The sequence below is a fragment of the Puma concolor genome, chromosome E1, assembly GCF_028749965.1.
Source record: "Puma concolor isolate L17-30 chromosome E1, mPumCon1.1.hap2, whole genome shotgun sequence".
Taxonomy (NCBI): domain Eukaryota; kingdom Metazoa; phylum Chordata; class Mammalia; order Carnivora; family Felidae; genus Puma; species Puma concolor.
The window spans coordinates 10,234,261-10,260,700 of NC_141680.1; the positions used below are offsets into that span (position 1 = coordinate 10,234,261).

Consider the following 26,440-nt stretch of genomic DNA (forward strand, 5'->3'; position numbering starts at 1 on the left):
CCTTCATAACTGGCAGGTCAGTATCTGTAAAGACCAGTCATGTTCCTGAAAACCGGAGTGAGCCCAGCTCCAGGCCCTTCCTGGCACCATACAGACTCATAACCTCTGCCTCCCCTCCACTCACCTCGCTTCTGGGCTACAACCCTAGCTACCCGGGGCTCTGTTCCGTTTAGGTCTTCCGTCTGTGCCTTTGCTCATTCTACGCCCTTGCGTGGAATGCAACTTTCTCCACGTGTTTCTTACTGTCGCGCGTGGGACAAATCTAAAAGTGGTCTGCAGCTCTAGAGTGAAACAGAAATGCATAACTATTCTGGCTCTCAGGTATCCGTGTTTTCCCGAATCTCATTCTGGAATTTCAGTAGAAGCACAGACACGGCAGTAAAACAAACAGGGTAAGAGAGCACTTTGAACACAGGCATCCTCATCTCCAAATCCCAGCAGTGAGAGTCACTGTGGAAATCCTGCCTCAGCACCGGACGCTACAGAAAGACAGCATCTACCTGGCCTGAGCTTTGAGGACTTTCTGCTACATAGAGAGTAAGTGGGAGGAGTGGGGGGAGGGATGGAAAGTAAATACTACGGCTTGATTCCCGATTCCCTTTCAGAGAAAATGAAGATGTGGGGAAGCTCCTGTGACGGCCCCCGTTAGGGAGCTGGGCCTCAGAGGAGCAGAGGAAGCCCTGAGCACACAGAGCATTCTTCCTGCAAGGGCTGGGCGACATTAACATAGGACTGTCCGAAGAGGCCAGAGATGGTTTATCCCAGGTAAAAGGACAGTAGCAGAAAGGGGCAGATTAGGAAGAGCCACAGCACGTCCCTGAAATGGACAATGGCTAGCAAAAGCAGACCCAGGATGCTGGTTCCCACAATTAGTTTCACCAGAGAAGGAACTGGACACATGAATTTCACCCACTACGAACCTGTTCCTCTGTACTTTATTTGAGCTTCTGTGTCTCCGATATGTAACACCAATTTACCTTAAAGAACCTTCCTTCTCGGGCGCCTGGGTGGCTCAGTCAGTTAAGTGTCCAACTTCAGCTCAGGTCATGATCTCAAGGTTCACTGGGCTCTGCGTGGACAGTGGAGAGCCTAATTGGGATTCTCTCCCTTTCTCTCTGCCCCTTCCTCTCTTTCTCTCTGTCTCAAAATAAATACATAAACTTGAAAAAAAAAAAAAAAAAGAACCTTCCTTTGTATCCTTTAAAAAAAAAAAATTTTTTTTAATGTTTATTTTTGGGAGGGAGAGAGACACAGTGCAAACAGGGGAGGGGCAGAGTGAGAGGGAGACACAGAATCCGAAGCGGGCTTCCAGGCTCTGAGCTGTCAGCCCAGAGCCCAACGTGGGGCTCGAACTCATGAACCGCGAGATTGTGACCTGAGCTGAAGTCGGACGCTTAACAGACTGAGCCACCCAGAGGCCCCTCTTCATATCTTTTCCACACATGAAAAGATTTCAGCAGTAGTCAGGCAAAGTGGTATAGACGTAAGCAGCACCTATAGACAATGATCTTCCCCTGATACACTAGCCCATTTAAGCAAGAAGAGGAGACAGGCAATTATCTGCCCTGCCCTAAGACATGCCCTGATCTATGCACAGATTCCACAACATAAAATGAAAGGAATGACTGCACTCAAGGGAGAGCAGACATTTGTAAATTCATGACAGGAGACAGAATCATATGCTTGATAGAAACTGCCTTGAGAATACAACAAAATTCAAGAAAAGGGGATAATATATGAAAGATGACAGTTTACAATGAAAGGCCAAGTCTAAAACATGATATCAGCAATCTAATAATCCCCTTAAAATCTTTTTAAAGCAGTTTTGTTTAAAAGTTCTAGAAAAAAAGAAATGAAAACACATCAGGAACATCCCTCTAAATATAGACAAAATATAACATAAAGGTGGAACTTTGATTTAGTGGGTAGAGGATGGTTTGGATCATAAATGGTGCTGGCATGACTGGCTGTCCACCTGGAAGAAAAAGACTCATACCTCACATCGGACTAAACAAAGAAAGGTAGACCAAATATCTGAGACAGAGAGAGAGAGAGAGAGGGAGAGAAAGAAATAGATGAAGGAAATGTGACAGCCTATTTGTGTAAGATTAGGGTAGGGGAAGCCTTTTTTTCATTTTTAATGTTTATTTTATTTTTGAGAGACAGAGAGAGACAGAGCATGAGCAGGAGAGGGGCAGAGAGAGGGAGACACAGAATCCGAAGCAGGCTCCGGGCTCTGAGCCGGCAGCCCAGAGCCCGACGCGGGGCTCGAACTCACGGACCGTGAGATCATGACCTGAGCCGAGGTCGGATGCTTAACCGACTGAGACACCCAGGTGTCCCTAGGGTAGGGTAAATCTTAAACAAAACAGAACAAAACAAAACCCAGAAACAGTAAAAGAAAATACTAACAGATTACACTGTGTAACAATATAAAATTTTCCCTGATCAAGATGAAGAGCCAAAAGACCCATAATATACTGGAATAAATACGCATCCCTAATAAAATGCTGATTTATAAATGGATAAGAGAAAAACAATCATCTCAATGAAAAAATAAGCAAAAGTGCTAAACAAGCAATTCTCAAAAAGATAAAACGCAGATGGTTAACATAAAAAATATGCTCGGGAAAATGCAAAGTTAAAGTACTAATGAGATAGAAGTTTTTGTTTATCCTACTGTCAAAAATTAAGATTGGTATTATCTGCTTCTGCTAAGGCTGTGTATAAACAGGCACTCTCATCAAGGATAAAAGGTCTAAGTCTTAGGTAAGTAATCTAACAAACCTATTAAAATAAAAAATGTGCATATCCTCCATTATAGCAATCATATTTTTACGAACCCATCCTATGAAAATAAAACCACATATCTGTAAGTGTATGTGGATAAGGACTGCTGTTATCCCATTATTGGGAAAGTAAAAAACCATGAAATATAACCCTTGATGTTCACGGATATGACAATATTCGAATGTTCTAGGGCACATTCATCCTCTGGGACACCAGGCAGCTATGAAAATGAGTTAAATTCATATACATTGACCTGGAAGGACGCCCATGGTACACTGTTGAGTGAAATGTGAAAATGCAGAGTACTGTATAGAATATAATGCCATTTTTATAAAAAAATAAAAACGAACCTTATATATTTTTAGGAGTAGAGGAGGAGGTAAAGAAAAACAAACATGCTGTGAACACTGATTACCTTACAGGGTAGTATTAGAGAGAGAGAGAAAAAAACATATGTGTGTGTATATATATATATATATATATATATATATATATATATATATATAAAATATATATATATATATAAAAAATATATATATATATATATATATATTTTTTTTTTTTTTTTTTTTGAGAAAGAGAGAGAAGGCCCAAGTGACCGAGGGGCAGAGAAAGAGAGAATCTCAGGAGGGGCAGAGGAAGGTGGGGGGGAGGGAGGGAGAGAGAGAAGTGGCACTTGTGTTTACCTGAAGCAGGAGGGCTCGACCTCATGAACTGTGAGATCATAATCTGAGCCAAAGTCAGATGCTTAACGACGGAGCCACCCAGGCACCCCAGGGAAAAGATTATTCTTCATTATCCATTTCCATTTTGTTACCCGGACACCTAAATATTCGTAATTAAGAAGAAGTCCAATATACCCAATCACCAAGTGACCTATTTATTTTTACATTTCAACAAGACAAATCTAGACTTCAAATTCCATGTACTAGATTTTTTTTTTTTTTTAAACACTGGCGTTTTGCTTTGACGGTTTATGCAAAATCAGTATTTTTGCCCCTTGCCCTCTTGTTACCATAGTGAAATCATTTTTAAAAACTGCATTCATATTTAAAACCAGCCTCCTATCAACAAATCTGTACTGAAAGCCCAGCTTGCTTCTAGCTCTAATTCTAGTTATTGGACGTGGCTTTAAAGATCTGAAACTCCGTGCGCTTAGAAAATGGAAGACAAGATGACACGAAGGCCCTGCGAAAACGTGGCCAGTGATTACAAATCAGGCAACAGCGTCTTCTGAATAGTAACATATTTATTTAGCGGTTCATAAATGCTTGCGTATAAAAATATTCAACGGTACCCAGAGTAAAGAGAGATCGAAATACGGGGTGCAAATATAGCTGTGCATCTGAAGTTGAGGTTATGTTCTTACTGTTCCTGTTGAAAAACACCTGACAAGTGAATTTCACAGCATTCCAAGAAATTCGCAATCTGAGGTAAAGGTCTCCCAGTATATAAATTGGACAAGGCCAGTGAGACTCTGAACTATTTTTAGGGAGAAGGCATTGAACTCTCTTCTTTCTATCACCAAGCTAAATGTTTCTAGGGATTCTGGGCTCTCTGGTTGGGACATGCCAGACCATCCTCCTGAGTTACAGTGTTCCTGTTTCTCACGTCCTTGTACCAGACAGGGACTCTGGTCTCATCCTGGAGACACACAGCTAACATCCAGAACTGTCTGGGCCACAGGAGGCCGTGCCTGACGGCGGCCGCCGAATTAACGTGGATCTTCACAAACTTGGTACTTCCAGAGTTTAACATCACACTCTGAATTCTGGATCCCACTCAACGACACACTTCTGGATTCAAAGCCTTTCAGTTCCCGAGTTTTATTCCTGAGGCATCTGTTGTAGTTGTTGACTAATTTTCAGTCAGATTCCAACGGACACTGTCACCACGGAAGATTACTGCTTCGACTACATCCTTTATTGTCAGCCAAACGTCTATTTGTGTTGAGCCCAACAGAGATTTGGGAAATCAACCCCAAGCTTAGCAGTGGCTTGTGTCCGATGAGGCCATGAAGTCAGACCCCAGCCTGAAAGGGCTCATTCGAGACTTGATATGAAGGAAGCGGAACCTGCTGGCTTCTTCAGAATGAGACCTCACACAGACGGCTTCCTATTTTGCCTTCAGTAGTGTTAATTCCAAGATTGTCAGATACCATTTTCAAGAGGAAGCACACAAATAAACTCCAGAAAGTCAAACACAAACATGGGCTGTGTTCGCCTCTGCTCCCTCGGAACACCCTAGTTGCACATAAAAAAAAATGTTTCACAACATGCTTGTGCTTTTTTTGTTTTGTTTTGTTTTCCAGAACTTCATCTTAGGCTCCAAATAAAAGACTTCGGGATCTTCTGAGAAAAAAAGGGGGGAAAAAAAAAAGGAGGGAAGGATCATTCATCTTTGATCGTGCACAATGAATGAGTGGATTCCAAAACGCGGAAAAAAGGTACAGACTTGATGGCAATGACTCTGTGTGAAACAGTGGGTGTTATAAGGAGACAATCTGGCTCTTTGAAAGGGGTCATTTCTCCTCTACATTATTCCCCCTTTCATATAGAAATGGCTGTAGTTTCCCATCATGGCAAGGGCTGGGCTGTCTTTCTTCCAGCAAATGCTCTGCTAGCTGACAGAGACCACGGAGCTGTGGAAATAGAAATGGAGGGGGAAAGGCTGGTAAAGGAGTTCCTTGAGGCAACATGCTCTCAGGCTACACACAGAGGAAGGAGGGGCTGACACTGACCCACGGGGAAACACGAGCAATCTAGAATAGGACCAGCATGTTTTCATTCCTGTGCCTCTAACAGTTTTGGAAGTCAAAGGTCTTCAGTCAGAGAACATGCCAGAGACTTCAAAACACCACCACCAGCCTCCTCTCACTAGACCTTCACCAACGGGCAGCTGTGCTGGGGAAGTAGAGACCGCCAGGAGGCACAAAATCAGGCCCCTCTGTAATTTACAGAGCAGTTCGGGCATCCCTCTACTGTCCTAGTAGAGGCCAAAAAAGAAAAAAAAAAGGGGGGGGGATTTCTTTTATTATTAAGGCATAAAAGTCCTAAAGATCTAGGGAAAGCTTACGTCCACACTTTTCAAAGCAACTCTGTAAAGACTGGGGTTTGGGGGGCAGGCACCTGGGTGGCTCAGTTGGTTCAGCATCCGACTTCAACTCAGGTCATGAGCTCATGGCTCCTGAGTTCGAGCCCCACATCGGGCTCTGTGCTAACAGCTTGGAGCCTGCAGCCTGCTTCAGATTCTGTCTCCCTCTCCCTCTGCCCCTGCCCTTCTCGTGCTCTGTCTCTCTCTCTCTCTCAAAAATAAATAAACATTTAAAAAAAAAATGGGGGTTAGGGGATGCAGACATCGCTCTTTAGGACTCTAGGCTGTGTATCCAATGCCACAGATGCAAATTCCAGCCATGAAAACATGAGGAGTGGAAGGGTTGTGCTGGGATCCCAGAGGGCCAGTTTGCATATAGAGGGCCACAGGAAGTACCAGAGGCCCCTGACGGTCCCAGGTGCCCAGAACCCGCTTAGAAACCCCCGTGAGAACAGGTCACCCTTCTGGCGGGGCCAGGGAGGCTGTATTAAAGTCGCTGCAACGAGAGAACCAGAGAAGATCTCCGAGAAGCTACACCTCCGACTTCCAGGCTCTGCCTTTCAGTGAGAGTCCTAGAACAACCACCCCCCCCTCCCCGCCCCCCGGCGAGCGGCTGTGACACGTTACAGCTGTGGGAACACAGAGGGCGGCACAGGCACGTGACGGACGTTAGGGCAGGATACACCGTGCACACAGAGTTAGAGCCGATTCCAGAGAGTCTGGCAGTGATAATATGCCACCACGCTGCCCGCTTCAGAGGGGACAACACAAGAGTCAGTGAGCGGCACAAGCTAGACACGTTCGGCATCTCAGCCATTCTGTTTAGAAATCGCTACGGTTCGTGAGGCACAGATGTTGAGTGTTTTTAATGATCTCTTTTTCAGATGTCACCATGGATGCTTACTGGGGTCATATGATAAACATACAGTGAGAACCGAGTAAGTCACCCTAAAAATAATGGTTTTTACTGTTTCAGAGTAAGAGAAAAAAAAACGTGTAGGTCTTTCCCTGTTACCGTTGGAGAAGCCTGGGTCACTCACTGCTCAACAATGTCCCTTCACTAGAAAGGTTGCGTGTGGCCCATCAAGTCACTATGTGGGGCTGCGTGTGCGTTCTCTGTATCTGAAGGCCAGGCCCCAGGTCTTGACTTTTCCAGAAAAAGGCGTGATGTTTTAATTTCGATGGAAGTTTTAATTTTAACGTCTTGCTCTTAATGACTCAAAGCTGAAAGAAGCCAGAGTTGAACAAGTTATTATCCTTTCATCCATTAATTTACCAATGTCCGGCAGAACAGATCACTTCCAGGCCACTAAGAACTACCCTGGCTTGTACAGAGACGCCTGGGTGGCTCAGTCAGTTAAGCGTCCGGCTCTTGACTTCAGCTCAGGTCATGATCTCACGGTGCGTGGGTTCGAGTCCCACGTCGGGCTCTGCCCTGGCAGCACGGAGCCTGCTTGGGATTCTGTCTCTCCCTCTCTCTCTCTGCCCCTTCCCACTTGTGCTGTCTCTCACAAAATAAATAAATAAATAAAGTTAAAAGAAAAAAGAACTACATTGGCGTGCTTAAATTTCTGTTAGAGAAAAGTGAGGTCCACAGCCCAGCTAAAACGTGGAGATGCCACTTTGGGAGGTTACAAGGACTGCATTGGGCAGAGGGCACTCACTGTTGGCAGGTGAGTTCCTGACCCTCCCATCAGGGGAGGGCCAGCTGCCCAACTGGTTTCAGAGAACACAAGGGCCTTAAATCACGAGCCACTCTTATCTCCTGCTTGGAGGGACAGAGGAGCTCGGTCCAGGAAGGAAACCGTGCCAAGTTAGTGGCAAAGACAAGACTAGAGCCTCGTACCTACCTATCTTCACATCGGTTTACTCGGACTCCAAAATCAAAATGCCTTCGAAAACGTAACAGGACCAAAGACTGCTAATGAGCTAGTTTTCAGAATGATGGAAAATACTGGGTTAAATAATGTTCTGATTTAATAAAGGCTAACTTGTATTCACACCCAGGCACTTCCTTTGCTCACCTACCAGCGTCATTATATCCCTTCAAATGCCCATTAATGCAAAATGAGAATGTGAATCAGTTAATCCCATAGTAGGACAGAGGCGCTCTTCTGATGCTCTTACCTTCTCTCAGTTGTACTTGGAGGACCTCATCAGAGAATTTTCTGCAAGTTCGTTGGCTGTGCCTGAACCAAGAATGACTTTCGAGTTCTCGCTAGGTGACTGGCAAAGTCAAATTGGGTTTCAGTCAAGAACCCATTCAGCCAAGACGGAAACACTATGTCGCTTCAGGACCTTTGAGGGTGTGAGTCAGTTTCAAGTCTTGCTCGTGGGGGAGGTTCAGGAAGTGGCTGGGCCATCGGCGAGTACCTTTCAAAGAGTCGACTCTTTGGAAGGGCCAGTCTGCAGAATTGGATCAAGAAAGCAGCACCCGCCACTGTCTGAAGCCCCGCCCGACACGACGACGGGTGAGACACACACTGATGCCTGCAGGGTTTCAGTAATCTGCCACGTTCTGGGATGGTGCCAGCTCTACACTTCTGAAATGTTTTGTGATAGGGGATTAAACTACTAGATCTGGGTGGGAGGTTTGCAAATCACTAGGAAATCAAAAGAGATACGTACAGTGTCTATTAAAAAAAAAAAAAAGTGACCCGAAGTTTGAAGATGTAGGATATTGTATATGGATCCTAAAGAGTCAAGACGCATGCGAGGATTTCTTACGGAATCAGAGTTCAAGTTGTACAATCTGGCCTGTGTCTCAGAATCTATGTGAGAAATACAACAGCCCACATAATAACTTATTCAGGGCCACTATATAAACTCAGGACTCATCTCTTATCCTTTACTTTTAAGATAATGTATGGATGAAGCAATGCAAGTTATGATCAGGTTCCTCTTCCAAAGACACACATCATGAAAGCGAGACAAAAGGACAAATAAACAGAAGCACAAAAGCAGACTAGGGGACCTCGTGGTCATGTCAACACTATCAAGTCTAGTCTTCCTATCCTTCCTCAATGTAAAATTCACACGCCCTGGAGGCCACAGGGTATAGGTGTGACTATAAAATAATCACCTCGATTTTCAAGCGTGAATCACGGAACAAGCTACAAATGTTGTACCTGAATCCTTCTCTACGGGCTGTTTTCTGTAAAAGTCATCAACAAAAGAAGGAGGAAGACTAACTAAAGCAAATTTGGGGAGAGAATTGAAACAGAGTTCTCATAAGAAATCTACTTTTTCCCATGTTATGAAATTCATGATAATACATCAGGCCCAAAGGCTCAGAATCTAGCCAGGGAACAAACCCTCGAGATCCCGGAAAACATGTAAGAAAAGCAAACTGTACCAAGCAGCATTCAGGACCCACTAACTCTGATTTTAAAATGCTACGTTTCATATTTCAAAGGCATCTCGAAATTCCAAATAATTTCCTAATATCCACGAATCCCAAAGTTAGGGACATTTACTCCTGACTGGGGGAAGGGGACACTGCATTAGTTAAAGCCTAAAGTACTGTTTTGTAATCTCGTTTGTAAGCCATTTCAATTTTAAATGATAATTAACTCTGAGCTCACTTTAGGAGTACCTTCCTCTGAAACATCCCGCTTAAGAAGAGCTTTCTGGGGGGGCACCTGGGGTGGCTCAGTCGGTTGGGCGTCTGGCCTCGGCTCAGGTCATGATCTCAGAGTTCGTGTGTTCGAGCCCCACGTCGGGCTCTGTGCTGACAGCTCGGAGCCTGGAGCCTGCTTCGGATTCTGTCTCCCTGTCTCTCTGCCCCTCCCCAGCTCACGCGCCCACGCGTTCTGTCTGTCTCCCTCTCTCTCTCTGCCCCTAACCCACTCGCATTCTGTCTCGGTCTCTCAAAAATAAATACAAATTAGAAAAATTTTTTTTAAAAAAGAAGAGCTCTCTGGGGCGTTACACCATGTGATTTCCCTCCCTCGGAACGAAAAAGGAAAGTCACCTATCTGCCAGATGTTGAGTTTGCCGTGGTCATCCTTTCTCATAAAGAGGGTTATTTCAAGGGCTTTTGGAGGCAGGCCACGGGCATTGCCAAGGGAGAAGCATGTCACTGGGCCGTGAGGAATGAGTCCCTTATCTGGTGGCAATTCCCCCGGGGAGTGAGTCCAACCTTTCCCACGCAAGGTGTTGCCACGGCTCGCTGAAGTGGGCACTGCCGGGCGCTAACCAGCGCTGGGATTTAAGGAGCATCCCGGACATCTTTCTAGTCTTTAAATGTAAGAGGACACGTAGCTAGAACTTTCGTACGTATGCGAGCCAAGAGTCTTCTCACCGCCTTGGGCCAGAGAATGGGCAGCCATGGGGCCCTGGATGAACCGTTCCTAGGCTGTGTCGTGGTGGCGGCCGCGGGGGAGCGAGCTTAGGAAAGGAATAAAGATTTTGCGCAGAGAGACATCAAAGCGCCACGTCTCCAGACGGCGAAGGCTCATGCATGGCGATTAAGTGAGAAGCCAAGCACTGCGCGGGTGCCCGCCAGACTCACAAACGCATGGCTCCGTCGTGACCAACCTGCCGTGGCCCTGCATGTCCCCCAGCTCCTTCTGCAGCCTCGCGTTCTTCTCCTCTTCCTCCAGCAACCTCCGCTTCACGGCGCGTAGCTCCTGCTGTGTCTCACACTTGATGTCGTTGGCCACCACCACCGCGGTCTGCAGGTCCGCCTGGAACCGTCTCCACTCCTCGGTCTCCTCCTGAAAACGCCAGGACCCACGCCCGCGTCACCGGCCGGCCAGGCCTGGCACGTGGGCAGGGGCGCCAGGGTCCCCCCCGTGTCAGCCACCGAGGAAGACTGGCCAGGCGGCACCGAGCGCCGCTCTCATGCTGCCTCACTACCGGGCAAGAGGCCCAGCACGGGTGGGAACTTACACCTTCGTGTTATCAGAGTGCTCCAGCCTGCAAATGAAAGCCTGCTTTAATTTTGTTCCCTGCCAACGCTAATCGGTGGTACCAGGGCCCGTGCCATGGGAAGGGACTCCGGGAACTCAGGCCAGCAGAGTCATCGGGAAGCTTTTCAAAGGTTTCCAAACCTAAGGCGGGGATGCTCTCGGTAAAATGATGGGGAAGGCCCCTCCCCCGTCCCCGGCTGTAGCCCCACCTCACCTTTATCTGCTTAGTGAGCGTCTTCAGCTGCCTTTCCAGGTCTGACTTCTGTTCCTCCAGCTTCATCACATTGCCTGGAAAAGAACAAGTCAGAGAGTTGGAAAAGGTGCAAGGCTCCTGGGGGAAAATAAGCTAGGTAGCAAGGGAGCAGCTCCAGATTTAAAATCCGTCCATTCTGCTACAAATTCCATCCTTAGCACCCCGATAACCGGCAGCCAGACACCGGAGGATCTTCCGACATAGAAAACGGGATGGTTTGGGAAATAAGCGGTGTTTCGTTAGGTTATACCATCGGATGACAGGTGGTAAACCCATGCAGCACTCTGGGAAGACGTAAACTGCCACTCACATTTATTACACTCCCTCTCGGCCTCCCTGACAGTCGCACACTATCGTCCTGAATGTCCTCTAAAGCTGTGAGACCGAAGGCTTTTGTATAACAGAGGATGGGACTGGTTATTACTCCGGTGACTTTTATTATTTTTTTTTTTAATTTTTTTTTTTTCAACGTTTATTTATTTTTGGGACAGAGAGAGACAGAGCATGAACGGGGGAGGAGCAGAGAGAGAGGGAGACACAGAATCGGAAACAGCCTCCAGGCTCTGAGCCATCAGCCCAGAGCCTGACGCGGGGCTCGAACTCCCGGACCGCGAGATCGTGACCTGGCTGAAATCGAACGCTTAACCGACTGCGCCACCCAGGCGCCCCACTCCGGTGACTTTTAGATCAGCTGCCAGGGTCATGGTTCTTAATCGTACTTAAGCCTCCGAATCGCCTGGGAAGCCTCTCCAGAGCACACAGGTTCAAAGCCCCAGGCTCTGACCCATAGAAATGGAACGCCCGGGGGGAGACAGGATCTGGGGTGGGTGTATTTTAACAGCTCCAAAGTGACCTGACCGCTCTCCCTAATTAAGAACATCCTCAGTCCTTTCCTCTCTCTATCTCCGATTCTTCCACATGGCTACTGGACTCATTTCAATTTAAGTCTGATTGTGTCCCAATTAAAATTCTTCAATGGTTCTTCGTGATTCATTCCAGGGCAGTAGATGTCTATTAAGGATATGAGTCAGAATTACCAGAGAGGCTTCAAAAAGAATAAACACATGGTCAGGGCCCACATGGGACAATCTAATGCAGCACTGGGGGCCTCAGAATCTGTGGCTGGAGGTCAATGCTACAGAATAAGAAAACGCTCCTTAACTTTGTTTCTATTTTTCTGTCCATTTCTCTCAAGGAACTTATAGAGGGGAGTGACTGGTCTTGGGCTGGATTTGTGTGTCCCTGGGTCTCCCAGGGAAGAGACATCTTAATAATACCTTAATATGCTGGAAGGAGGTTAAAAAGCTTCTCAAGGCGAGCCTGGGTGGCTCAATCAGTTAAGCGTCCAACTTCAGCTCAGGTCATGATCTCACAGTTCGTGAGTTTGAGCCCTGCATCAGGCTCTGTGTTGACAGCTCAGAGCCTGGAGCCTGCTTCGGATTCTGTGTCTCCCTCTTTCTCTGACCTTCCTCCACTCATGTGCCTGCTCTCTCTCTCTCTCTCTCTCTCAAAAATAGGTAAACATTAAAAAAATTTCTTTTTAAAAAGCTTCTCAGGGGCGCCTGGGTGGCGCAGTCGGTTAAGCATCCGACTTCAGCCAGGTCACGATCTCGCGGTCCGTGAGTTCGAGCCCCGCGTCGGGCTCTGGGCTGATGGCTCAGAGCCTGGAGCCTGTTTCTGATTCTGTGTCTCCCTCTCTCTCTGCCCCTCCCCCGTTCATGCTCTGTCTCTCTCTGTCCCAAAAAAATAAACAAACGTTAAAAAAATTAAAAAAAAATAAAAAGCTTCTCAAAAGACACACAGTCTGTGTTATTTTCAATCTTGGGTATGTTGTGATCCAACCCCAGGGAGTGGCCTGACATCTGCTCAAAACATTAATTATATGCTGGCTTTCTTGGTGGGTCTGTGCTGACTTTTAAGGATTTGGGGACCACACAACCAAACTCTCAAGGGCAATGTAACAAAAACAAAACAAAACCAAACTTCTCTTCTTTGACTTTATGCTTGTCAAGCATGGTGCTGTGTTTGGAAATATACATGGACAGGGGCAGGGGGGTTTGGTCGTATTCTCAAGCATGACTACTGAGAATGGTCTGAATGCTGTGGACACTGAATGCTAACATTCTGTAGCTGTCCTGCATGGCACATCCAATGAAGGATGGAACTCGGGTGCTAACCAATCAATCACAGTGTAGACTATACAGTCAATCCTCATTTGTGGCAGTTATATAAAATTGTCATGCATGCAGAATTAGTGAATACTAAACTATTGGTCCTATGGGGAATACGGAGTTAGGTTCTTGCGAGCCTCTGGTCACAACATTTTTATCAAAGGAGACATTACTTGTGTTACACAGGTTTGTTTGCCAATGTCCTTAAAAAAAAAAAAGCCCATCCCAACAATGCCGGAAACCTGCTTATCCACGGGACCCTTTTCCTGTATAACACTCAGCAGGCATTTTAAAAATTCTTCTGGGGCGCCTGGGTGATTCAGGCGGTTCAGCGTCTGACTCTTGATTTCAGCTCAGGTCATGATCTCACGGTTTGTGGGTTCAAACCCCACATCGGGCTCTGTGCCGACAGTGTGGAACCTGCTGGGGATTCTCCCTCTCTCTTTGCCCCTCCTCCTCTCATGCTCCCCAGTCCTCAAAATAAATAAACTTAAAAAAAGATTCTTCTGCACCTCCTAAACCTGCCTCACCTGCAAAGTTTTTAACTTTCTCATGGTGTGTGGCCTTTTGAGCCTTGAGAGCCAACCAGCACCAGCTGAGAAGGGTTTAACGCTTTCCTGGCCCTGAGAAACAGGACTGTAAATTTACTTGGTTTTTGGTTTCATAACAATGCAGTCCACTACATTTTCTTTCAACCAGACATCATCTCACAAATCTGCAAATCTAGCTGCTTTTCCATCTTTTCCACGGCTTCATCGTGGACCACAGATTTTACTTCAGCATCTTCCAGACCAGTCTCATATACGGGTTGGTGACTTTCCTCTTCTCTTCTCTGGAAGTTCTCATTAACATTGAACTCACAGCCAACAGCACTAAAACTTGTGCTTGAACAAAACGTGTCTAGCGCACATATTTTCTCCGTAAAGCACATCACATCTCTCCTGCTATAGGGACCCTAGATAAGGAGGATGGACTATATGCCTCAGGGAACTTTGCAGGCAACCAGCTATGCTATTTTTAGCAATGGCCAGTGTCACGAAAAGCTCTGTGCATTAGTTCTCGTGTTCCAAAAGCAAAACACACTGGGGGGCGCCTGGGTGGCTCAGTGGGTTCAGCATCCAACCTCAGCTCAGGTCATGATCTCGCGGTCCGTGGGTTTGAGCCCCGCGTCGGGCTCTGTGCTGACAGCTCAGAGCCTGGAGCTTCCTTCAGATTCTGTATCTCCCTCTCTCCCTGTCCCTCTCCCACTCACACTCTGTCTTTCTCTCTCTCTCAAAAATAAATAAACATAAAAAAAATTAAAAAAAAAAAAAACCACTAGATGGGATCATTTTGATAAAGCTCATTTGGACAAGGCAGGCAATGTTTAACTAACCCCTTTTAAAGTCTTTCCCTAGTCAAAGCAAACAATGAGTCCATAAAGAAGCCATATATTGGAGCCTCTTCAGTAACAAAGTGGCCAACATCTGTAAGTTACTTGATATCCTACCTTCAATGGGACACACGCTAGAATTGTTTTCTCCCCGAGCCCAAGAGCACACACTGCTCAAACCCATCTGACCATCTGTCACCCATCTTCCCATCCATCAGGTCCAAAAGACAAAGCTCTGTCAAGGCCGGACGAGTGCGGTCAGCGGTGTGGCTCACGCACAGCACACCTGACACTCCAAAACGCGTTTGCTCCTTTTCACCGTCACCCCACGCGGCTGGCTCGATGTTCGATGATTGTTTCTTTGATGCCACCTGTTTTCCAGTTAAAGGCGTTAAGTATCCTGCCTTTCTCCTCCTAGGAGACCGCAGACTATGCGCAAGGAAGACTTTTCTTTTTTCTTTTTTTTTAATGTTAATTTAAAAAAAATTTTTTTTTCAACGTTTATTTATTTTTGGGACAGAGAGAGACAGAGCATGAACGGGGGAGGGGCAGAGAGAGAGGGAGACACAGAATCGGAAACAGGCTCCAGGCTCTGAGCCATCAGCCCAGAGCCCGACGCGGGGCTCGAACTCACGGACCGCGAGATCGTGACCTGGCTGAAGTCGGACGCTTAACCGACTGCGCCACCCAGGCGCCCCAAATGTTAATTTTTATTTTTGAGACAGAGAGAGACAGAGCGTGAACGGGGGAGGGTCAGAGAGAGTGAGACACACGGAATCCGAAGCAGGCTCCAGGCTCCGAGCGGTCAGCACAGAGCCCGACGCGGGGCTCGAATCCATGGACGGTGAGATCGTGACCTGAGCCGAAGTCGGACGCTTAACCGACTGAGCCACCCAGGCGCCCCTAGGAAGACTTTTCAAAAAATAATTCTCGCAGGCCCTCCCCAGCACCCTGCTGGCTCCTGGCCTACCTGTGACCAGGGCGTGATTTCACTCACTTTCTAGCTCACTGATGAGCTGGTTGTTATGTAACTTGACAGCCCGATGCTGTTCCACCTGATCTTCCAGTTCAAATATGGTTTCCTTCATGTCTTTAATCTCCGCATCGCTCTCTGACGCTTTCTCCTGCAGCTTGAGGCTGGTTCTGCTCAGCTGTTCTGCCTGACGATCACATATCTCCTTCAAGTAAGAATAATCCTTTTCCACCTAGAACGAAAGGAAGGTTTCCCGGTCAGCATAACAGGAAAATGTTCCTCGCACATCAGCCCCAGGCTCATCCACGCACAGCAAGGGAAGCTCTGTGCACGCGCGGTACCTGACACCTGTATTCTTAGCCTCAGAAACAGCCAAGGCTATAAATACAGAGAAACGTGATGTGTGCAAAAGGGCAAATAGTGGATGCTGTGTCCCTTCCTACAGGCATAAGGAAAGCTGCAGGTACCCAAGGGCCCTTCTGTCCTGCAGCTGGGTGCAACAGCGCTCCCCCGGGAGGCCCTGGTATTGCACCGCAAGAGCTGGCCTCCTCACATCTGCTGTGGCACAGCGCCCTCTGCTGGTGAGCCGGGAACAGTGCCCCCAGGACCTGACTGATTCCGCCCCCAACCCCTGATCACCGCCACCCTCCCATCCCCCCCCCCCCCCCTCGCCGCCGCAAACTCCAAATCCCTTCAGCCGTAAAGTACTCGTGGTCATGGTGTTTCTTTAGAGAAATACGACATTAATGTGATGGAGAACACCAGCGGAAGGCACAGAACACAAACATGTACGTGCACCAGACACAGAAAAGAGGCACGGGGCAGGCATTCATTTCACCTTTTCAGTTCTTCATCATTAAACATTTCGAATGCGCAGAAAAGCCCCCAACGTGACGAGATAGCCATGCGCCCAAACGGACTTAACGATGGTTAAATTTTGCCATGTCTGCTAAATATTTTGACTTTAACAAGATTTAGTGAAGCCCCAACCTTCTCTCCCACCCCAGAGAGTAATTTGCATTATCCTAAAATTGGCGTGCACTTGTTCCGAAATGGTTTTCACTTTTACTATATATGAATGTGCCCATAATACATACATAGTATTATGGACATAGTTCTGCTTTAGAATTTGTATACAAGTCATAGACTTGTTACGCTTTCGTAAAACTTGTTTTTAATCATGTTTTTGACATGTATCCACACTGATATCTACAATGCTGTCATTACTTTAAATGTTTCACAGTATTTGGTCTATAGTCTATCTATAGTCTGTCTATAGTCCTTTAAATAATGTTGCAAAATAGCTATACACTTACCAATTAATATAAGCTTGGTACCTAATAGATTTCTTCCTAGATTTGGAGGCATCTCCATTTACAGTAACATTTTTTTTTTACCATTGCATTTAATGGGTAAAACCTTCTGGCTGTAGGGGTGCCTGGGTGGCTCAGCCGGTTAAGTGTCCGACTCTTGATTTTGGCTCAGGTCATGATCTCACAGTTTGTGAGTTCGAGCCCCGCGCCGGGCTCTGTGCTGACAGCGCTGACAGCGCTGAGCCTGTTGGGATTCTCTTCCCTCCCTCTCTCTCTCTCTCTCTCTGCCCCTCCCCAGCTCATGCTCTCTCTCTCAAAATAAATCAATAAACATAAAAAAAAAACCCTTCTGGGTGTAAGTTCTAGGCAAGCAGCGACCCTGTCTGCTTTCTTCACCATCATATCCCTGGCACCTGCACAGCATCAAACACACAGGAGGCACCTAGTGAAAACCTGATGAATGAATACACAGACACTGGACAGCAATATTGCACCTGTTATTCAACTGGGACGTTGCGATAAGGAACAAAGAAAGAAAGAAGGGAGGGAGGGGGAGAGAGAGGGAATACAGAGGGAACCAGTACACTGCCTACCTCAAAGGTGAACTCTGTTCTGTGAAACCTGTATTTCAATTATAAAGGCGTGTGGCTGGATACTGCAATAGAAAATACATCATTGTAGCTGCTGTGGTACATCGAGATTGCTGGCCTGGAGCCAGACTACCGGAGCTGAAATCCCAATTCTGCCCAAGTCAGTCCAGGGTTCTTCTTCTTTCTTTTTTTTTTTAAAATATATATATATAACTGTTTAATGTTTATTTTTGAGAGAGACAGACAGAGCGTGAGCAGGGAATGCACAGGGAGGGAGGGAGACAGAATCCGAAACAGGCTCCAGGCTCTGTGCTGAAAAGAGCCTGACACGGGGCTCGAATTTACAAACCTTGAGATCACGACCCGAGCTGAAGTCGGACGCTTAAACAACTGAGCCACCCAGGTGCCCCCAGCCCTCGGTTCTGTAATCTCCCTGCCTCCGTTTCCTCATCTGAACAATTAAATGAAATACTGCACTTAAAGAGTTTATCGCCCTGCCTGACACATGGGAAGCACTCAATAAAAGTTACTGTATCTCTCCTAACTGCCTCATGTCTCCGTGTGTGCGACCTTAGATGATAATATGACACAGGTCCAGGAAGTCCACAACACACAAAACAGACCAAGTCTTATATCCGCCGATAGCTCCAGAATAAACACAAGACTTTAGGTAGAAGAGGGGCACGGCGTTTTAGATACGAGAAGGTTGACCTTCGACAGCATTTGAAAAGCAGCAGAGGAAGGAAGCTCACACCATGAGCCCTGCACCCTGAGTAAGACCGTGGCTTTCTGCACAGCGGGCTGGGCTCCGTGTCCAGGAACTCTCAGGCTGAGGGCCGCTCACCTGGTGTCTAGAAACATGCCTGTTACTTGCGTGGGACCTACTGTGCATCAGGAGTGAAACTGAAGGATGCACCCTGAGGAGGGTCTCCACATGCGGCCGAGGCTGCTGGCCTCCCACAGGCCCCGACCCACCTTTACTTCCTACACGTTGGCCCCTCGTGATCACAAGCACCGGATGGCAGGCGAGGCGGTGGGGAGGGGGCCAGTAAACCTGCAAGTCAGGATGCCGTTTCACATCACACACCTCATTCCTCCTTCTTGACTGGGGAGTCGTCCTCTCAAGTTTAGCAATGTATTCCGGAAAGCTCTTTCATTAAGACAAGCAACAACGACAAAGCCCTTAAGTCGCTTCGCAACGTCTTCCTGCAGGGGCTTGCTAAGTAGTAACAGGCAGGTGTTATTATATCCATTTTACAGATTCACAGATGGAGAGAGGGCGAAGCCAAGCTAATTAAAAAGAACAACGCAATTTATCAGGTATCTAGGGCCAACACCTGGTACTTCCATGACCCTTAGAGTTCTAGGCTGCCCTCCTGCCGGCCAGTCCTTTAGAGTCCAGCTTCTCTAGTTCAATAACTGCTCTATCCGACAACCAGCAACGTGATTTTTACTGTCTCCCCTTCTTCTTTTTTTTTTTAATGTTTACTCATTTATTTTGAGAGAGAGACAGAGAGCACGGCAAGAGGGAGGGAGGGAGAGAATCCCAAGCAGGCTCCCCACTGTCAGCACAGAGCCCGATGTGGGGCCTGAACTCACGAACTGTGAGATCATGACCTGAGCCGAAGTCAAGAGGTGGAGGCTGAACCGACTAAGCCACCCAGGCGCCCCTCCAAGGTCTCGAGAAATCACCTCATGCATTCCACAGATGACCTCTCATCTTCAAAAATCAACTTTCTCTAGAAATGGGCGTGAAGAATTGTATTACAAACAGATTCAAATGAGTTTCCCATGGAGGGAGTGGGAGCCACAGTCCTTCCTGGAGAGGGCTGTTTAGAGCCAGTGCTTCAAGCTCCGACAACCGCCAGAGGGCAGATGGCAGCAAGGACCTCGTGGGATTCACAACCAAGGCGCAGCTTCCCACCCTTCCGGGACCCAGGCTGCAGGGTCGGGCAGGGCGGCTCTGAGACAGACGGGCTAGAACCTGCTGTCCCCACCCCACCACCTCCCCGGGTTACCTCCTACTCCCCTCAAGATCCAAGTTCTAAATCAAACAAAAGGATGTGTTCTGATGACTCAGGTTTTCATTGTGAACTTTTCTATTGTGTTCTAATCAAATAAAAATTCTCCTAATTCATTGAGACTTGAAAGCTTGTTCTTTTCAAACCAAGAAAGCTCTGGCCTTAAGACTACAGTGTGTTTGAGTCCTCTCGTCTGCCTCAAATGTTTTTCTAACCCTTCTTTATGGTCATGGAACCAGAAAGCAGTACAAATCAGTGATGAGGAGTAAAGACCCAATATTGAATCCTGGCCTTCGTCAATTCATCAGTAAGCTAGTAACATTAGCCATTCTCTGTCTTGGTTTTTTCAAGTGCAAAACATTAGATAATGACAGTATTTCTAGCATAAAAACATGATTAAATGAGATGAAATGATCTTAAGCCTCCAGGAGCACCTAGCACATATAGAGCACTAACTGTTCTTTTATTAACTGTTATTTTTAAAATACGATAATAAATTTTGTTTTTTTAACATTTACATTTAAAAAAATTTTTAACGTCTATTTATTTCTGACAGGGCGCATGCGCGCGCACACGTGCAAGCAGGGGAGGGGCAGAGTGAGAGGGGGACAGAGGATCTCAAGTGGGCTCCATGCTGACAGTAGACAGCCTGATGTGGGGCTTGAACTCAGGAATCGCAAGATAATGACCTGAGCCGAAACTGGACACTTAACCAATTGACTGAGCCACCCAGGTGCCCCTAAATTTTGCTTTTATGTGTTTAAAAAAAATTTTTTTAACATTTATTTTTGAGAGAGAGCCAGAGTGTGAGCAGGGGAGGGGCAGAAAGAGAGGGAGACACAGACTTGGAAGCAGGCTCCAGGCTCTGAGCTGTCAGCACAGAGCCCAACGTGGGGCTCGAACTCAAGGACTATGAGATCACGACCTGAGCCAAAGTGGGACGTTTAACCGAATGAGCCACCCAGGCACCCCCCTCCCTCTAAATTTTGTTCTTTAACATATTGATACGATTATCACAGCCTCTCTCCTATATTCCATTACAAGTTTCTCTAACATTCATTCATTTATTCAGGAAGAATATGACTGGATACCTAATATATGGAAAAAGTCACAATGTTAAAACTACACAGCTGATCCCCAAAAAACATGGGGGTTAGTGGGCACCGACCTCCCCTACATGGTTGAAAACTTTATTGCTTTACTTAAACTATAACTTTTGACTCCATCAAAACTTAACTCCTAATAGCCTACTATGAAGCCTTGCTGATCACATAAATGTCGATGAACACATATTTTGCATGTTATACGTGTTACAGGCCGTATTCTTGCGGTAAAGGAAGTTAGAGACAATGTTATTTAGAAAATCATCAGGAAGAGAAAATACATTTACAGTACTGTACTTGCTGAAAAAAACCTCCACATGTAAAGTGGACCCGTGCTGTTCAAGGGTCAGCTGTGTATGGTATGAGAGTAAATAAACTTGGGAGTGACTGCTTGAGTAACTTCACCATGAGTAAGAGTGTGTTATTTTTGTTGTGTTTGTTTTTACATCTAACTTTGTTCCTCCAAAACTCCGTTCGCTTACTTCTTGGCCCTGTTTCGAATATATACTGCTGATGGAGAGCCATGTTTCATTCACGCTGGCCAAAACTTGAACTTTTCTTCTCTTTATTTTTTTGCAATGCTATTCTGCCAAGGGAGAGCAGAGCATGGTCATTTAGTTTAAGCTTTTGTTATGGAAAAAGGAAAATGGCTAGGAAACCCTCAAAGAAATGGGTAAGCATCTGTATTTCACTCTGGGAACTTTCTAGATATTCAGATGAGCGCTCAGGGAGGTGCTTCCTGAGTGCTCAAAATGCTGGGGCTTTGCAGACAAGCCCTTAGGTCAAGTTGAGGAAAAATAAGTGCTCAGGCCTAATCTCAGGAAAGGTGTTAACACATCTACAGAGAAAAAGGGGCCCCTCGGAAGGGAAGTGGGGGGGGGGGGCGAGGGGCGGTCAGCCCAGGAAATCCAGAAAGGGAGAGACCACACTGGGTCCAGGGGAGTGCCCCCCTCCACCTTTACTCAAACATCACGCGTCTCTTTGCCAAACCCTCAGGTTCAGCCCCCAAACTCCTTCACAAGGTTTTGAGAACAGAGCCCTACGGGGGTGGGGGTGGGGCTGGGGCTGGGGAGTGGAGGGAGCCAGCAGTCACATGGCAACGCGGGACTGCCATCATGTCCTGGGACACCTGACTGTCAGGTCTGACCTAATAAAGGCCGCAAGGGCATTCTGCTTCACAGAGGGCCCTTCCTAAGCTTCAGCTCCTGGTGCACAGCAGGCTTCAAGCTCTGGACCACAAAGCTGGGGCCCGAGGCGCGGTCCCTGAGCAATGGCCCCCCTCGAAGGCTTCCCGGTGCAGAGCCTACAGGCCTTCCCCAAGCTGCCTGGACAAGTGTCTCCTCTCGACTTGAAAACAGGCTCTGTTACACAGGTTTCTCACTGCCTTCTTCCCAGCACGAAGTCACAGGACTGCTTTGCCCAGAGAACTGATACACTGGCGTCCACCAAAGGCACCGGAGAGCACGAGGGACACTGAGCCCAAGACCACTGAAACGTCCACGTTTTCAGCCTCAACAACTCAACCTTAACCGACTCTCCCACAAGTACCCAGTTCATGATGCACACAGGAGACGTGATCCCTAAGCTCCCCCTTGGACTCTACCAAACAGATTCGCCAATACTTCTGACCTCCTCCGAGATGCCAGGGAAGGGCAAGGGGCTTTCACACAGGTGATCCTAGCTGATCTACCATGGGGACAGTGACCCCACAGAGCTGAGGGCGCCTCTGAAAAAGCGACACCACCGATGAGACCTAACGCTTAAGGCAGGGTGAGGCAAGTCAAGGATGGGGAATGGGGAGGGGGACAAAGACAGGGGCCAGCGCACCTTCGGTGGAGAGAGCCTCCCAAACAACAAAACTCCTGATGCAGACAAAGACTGGGCCAGGCACGGCCCGTACAGGGGAGCTGGGGGTGCAACAGAAGGTGGCTGCTGGGTGTCCATCAGGGGCTGCATTGGGTGCAAATGGCCGAAGGCTTTACCCTGAATTGGGGAGATCACTGCGAGCACTTCACGGAGAACGGACGGGAATGGGGGAAAGCGAACCCCCTCTCTGGGGGCTGCGGCAAACAGTGCTCTCTCCCTTACCCAAAAGTCATTCTCCATTTCTTTCTAAGAATCCCAATTTGGTTTAAGAATCGGGCTGTGATCTTGTGATATCAAGGGAAGTGGGCTGGGGGAGGGTGCGTGTGGCCCAGTTGTGACCAGACACAAAGGTAAAAGTTGCTGAGGGCCCCCCCGCCGCCCCCCGCCAAGCCGGGGAAAACCGTTCTCCCGATAGGACTGAGGTATCGGGGAGCTGCCGAGGCTCCTGCCTGTCAGGACTGTGGGGATCGCATGCTGAGGATCCTGTGCCCTCTTGGCAGGAAGGCCGTGGAATCACAGAGCCCTGACGTCACACAGCCCCTGGACCACAGCTACCAACTTCCTGCCTCCTGACTTCCGATTACAGGAGGAAAGTGAGCCGCTGGCTTCAGCCGCTGGCACTAAGGGTTTCTGTTTCTTAGGATCCAGAGCATGGCCTGGGCATCCTCACGGACCACCTGCTATTTAAGCAGGCTCCAAGGTCACCTCAGTCCTTCAAAGAGTCCTATTCTGCTGTCATGGCTACAGAATCATCTACTTGGTGCATCTTTCTCTCAAATTCTGGTTTTGCCATTTGCGGCCAGTGGCTCCCCTAATCAGCTTGGCCTGGTGACCAATACTGGTCACACAATGATTACTGCACCTCTGAGTTTTCTCCGACCACTCACAGCAAGTGTTTCTTTTCTTTTTTTTTAAATTTTTTTTTTCAACGTTTATTTATTTTTGGGACAGAGAGAGACAGAGCATGAACAGGGGAGGGGCAGAGAGAGAGGGAGACACAGAATCGGAAACAGGCTCCAGGCTCTGAGCCATCAGCCCAGAGCCCGACGCGGGGCTCAAACCCACGGACCGCGAGATCGTGACCTGGCTGAAGTCAGACGCTTAACCGACTGCGCCACCCAGGCGCCCCTCTTTTTTTTTTAATTTTTTTAATGTCAGTTTATTTTTGGGAGAGACAGACAGAGTGTGAGTGGGGGAGGGGCAGAGTGAGAGAGAGAGAGACACAAAATCTGAAGCAGGCTCCAGGCTCTGAGCTGTCACCACAGAGCCCTATGCAGGGCTCGAACTCAAGCTGTGAGATCATGACCTGAGCCAAAGTCGGATGCTCAACTGACTGACCCACCCAGGTGCCCCAGCATGTATTTCTTTATAATCTCCTTTCTCCTCTGGAAGAGACACCCGAGTTTCTGCTTTAGAAAGAACTAAATTTCTAAGGATACCACCTATAAGCTTTCAACCTCAGGGGTGGGGCCGGAGGGTGGGGGGAGGGAACAACAACAATACTTTCTTTTAAAACTTCTAGGTTTCAAGGCTTATAGACACTGTAACTTGAAATCAAGATCTCAACCAACTGCAAATGTGATCGTTAGAAAACCATAAACCTGGATTGCAGTATAGTCTGAAAAACCAATAATCCCATTTAATGACATGCTGCTTGCTGGCTGGGGCAGGCATTCCTCTCTCTCTCTCTTCCTCTCTCTCGAAAGGAAGAGAGAGAGAGAGAGGGGGAGAGCGAATGAGTGTGGCTTATAGGAGGCTGAGGCATCTGTGGAAATGACAGCCATCCTCAAAGTCGTACGGAGGCATGTTTTATAACCATACGGTAATCTGCCAGCAAAACGTATATATAGGATATCAGAGAAACTGACAAGAATGGAGATACTTCAGCAAACAGCTGAAGACAAAGAAATGAGAGGAACAGAGAGCCTCTGAAATAATCCCAATGATTATAAATGTCCTACCAATCTTCCATTTACTGTAGGAAGAACAGATCCACCTTGCACCAAAAAAAAAAAAAAAAGTACATTTTAAGGCTTTTCAGAGGCTCTTCTAATAGTATCTGAGTCATTTGTGTAACTTACGGAAACTGGAAATTTATACAGATTTACTCAATCAGATCATAGGGTGGTTTGGTATTGCTTTCCCTCTCTTTAGTAAACAGGCAATTTTGTTCTTTTCTCATAACAGTCGCCTTCTGCCATGAATTTGAATGGATGAATGCAGAGCTCAAGCGTAGAAGTTGTTCATCACCAAGAAAACTGCTTTGGTGGTTAACAGGACACTCACTCAGACATCGGCTCAAGGTGGTGAAATGTGAAAGATCTAGCAAATGTCCTGCAAAGTGACTGAGAACTAAAGAATTAGAATTTGCGCTGGGAATGCAAAGATGACTTAACACTGGACTGCCTTAGAAAATCTGTTATTCTAATTCACCTTGTTAGCAAGTTAAAAGAGAAAAACCACCATGATTATATAAAAGCTACTCTAAGATCAGATCTGAGAGATGTTTAAGACCTACAACAGATGTAGAAAAATTCAATCCCTATCCTTTTAAAAAAAACAAACAAATCAGTTCCTAGCAAAATACTCGTATAACTCAATAAAAGGTACATAGCACGTGCCTACGACAGACATCCTTGATAACAAAATGTTGAAGACACTCCCTTAAATCAGGAACGAGGCCAAGATCCGCCCCCTCCACCTCCACAGCAACCACACTTCTGTTCTACACCCTACGATGAAGAGGGGCTGCCCAAGGTCACAGAATTAATCACAATTAACCAAGTCAGGAGGACCCACGCTTTCCACTTATCAATCCTTCGCTTCACATCATTCTATGTTTGTACTACAAGTGCTCCTGTGTCCTTCAGGCTTGAGTCCCTTAACATCTTATCACTTGAATTCATGGTTGCTGGTAGATCAACTGATATTCTGCCCTGGGGTTACAATAAGCTTTCGGTCAGCCTAGAAAGTCTGGGTTTTACACCTTTTCGAAGGTAACAGAAAAAAGCACAGGTAACGAGCCCACTGTGATTATAGGTCAAGGCCCTTGTGCACTAAGACGGCACAAAATCACAGACCTGGGATCTCAAGTATAAAAGCAACTCCAGGTGACCTGGTGCTTCACACAGTCTTACCTCGAAATACCAGCTACAGTCTCTTCCATTCTACTGACAAATTTTTGATGATTCTAATCAGCGTGTAATACAAAGGGAATACAGAAATAATATAATTAACAGCTGACTTAAAATGTGTATGCTGTACCTTGCACTCCACAGAAAATGCAAACCTTTTTTCTTTTTCTCCAAATTAGACTTGGTTTGTCCCAGAAAAATTCTCAATTTTACTGTCCTCGTGTAGATAAAGCTAGAAGGAAGGGCAAACTCATACCTTTAAATGCTGTCATTATCAACCAAGAAATGACAGACTTAACCGAACACAGAATTTCACTCAAAAAACTAAGAAGAAACCAAGGAAATACAGACAAGCAGGATAAAAGGATTAATAAAGATAAAAGCAGAAACAAATTAATGAAATAAGTTAACGTAGAACCGGTAAACGAATCCAGCTGGTCTTTGTGTTCAAGGATTCAAGGCATGTGGAGTGACATACTCTATCCTTCTGAATAAGAAGATTAAATATTTTACTTATGCTGACACAGGTTGGTACACGTGCCTAAACGTGCATATACTGGGGAAATGTCCGAGAAGACATACAGCAAACTGTCAACACTGTTTTTCTCCAAGTGACGGGACTGAAGGTAGTATTAATTTTTCTCTTTATACGTTTCCATATTTCCTAAACCTCCCGTAACGAATACATAATTTTCATGGCCAGAAGAAGTGAAGCTACTGTTTTGAGATACCAAATTATTTCTTGGTGACCCATGTATTTAATGTAATGTCAATCGAAATAGCAAAGAGATAGGTGAAGGACTGAGAGGGCACTTCAAGAAGGTCATCTGGAAGATGACGCATTTGGA

The 26,440-nt window shown here is 46.7% G+C and overlaps 1 protein-coding gene across 7 annotated transcripts in view; it reads right to left on the bottom strand.

The window, feature by feature from the left end:
- The window catches only part of SPECC1 (sperm antigen with calponin homology and coiled-coil domains 1), a 288,182-nt gene that overhangs the window by 75,625 nt on the left and 186,117 nt on the right, over positions 1-26,440 (bottom strand). For all 7 annotated transcript variants that reach the window (XM_086686136.1, XM_086686134.1, XM_086686135.1 and 4 more), the window contains 3 exons: positions 15,590-15,797; positions 11,011-11,084; positions 10,423-10,601 (listed from right to left, as the gene is read on the bottom strand). In XM_086686136.1, coding sequence (XP_086542262.1) covers positions 10,423-10,601; positions 11,011-11,084; positions 15,590-15,797 — 461 coding nt within the window. The remainder of the gene's footprint in view (positions 1-10,422; positions 10,602-11,010; positions 11,085-15,589; positions 15,798-26,440) is intronic.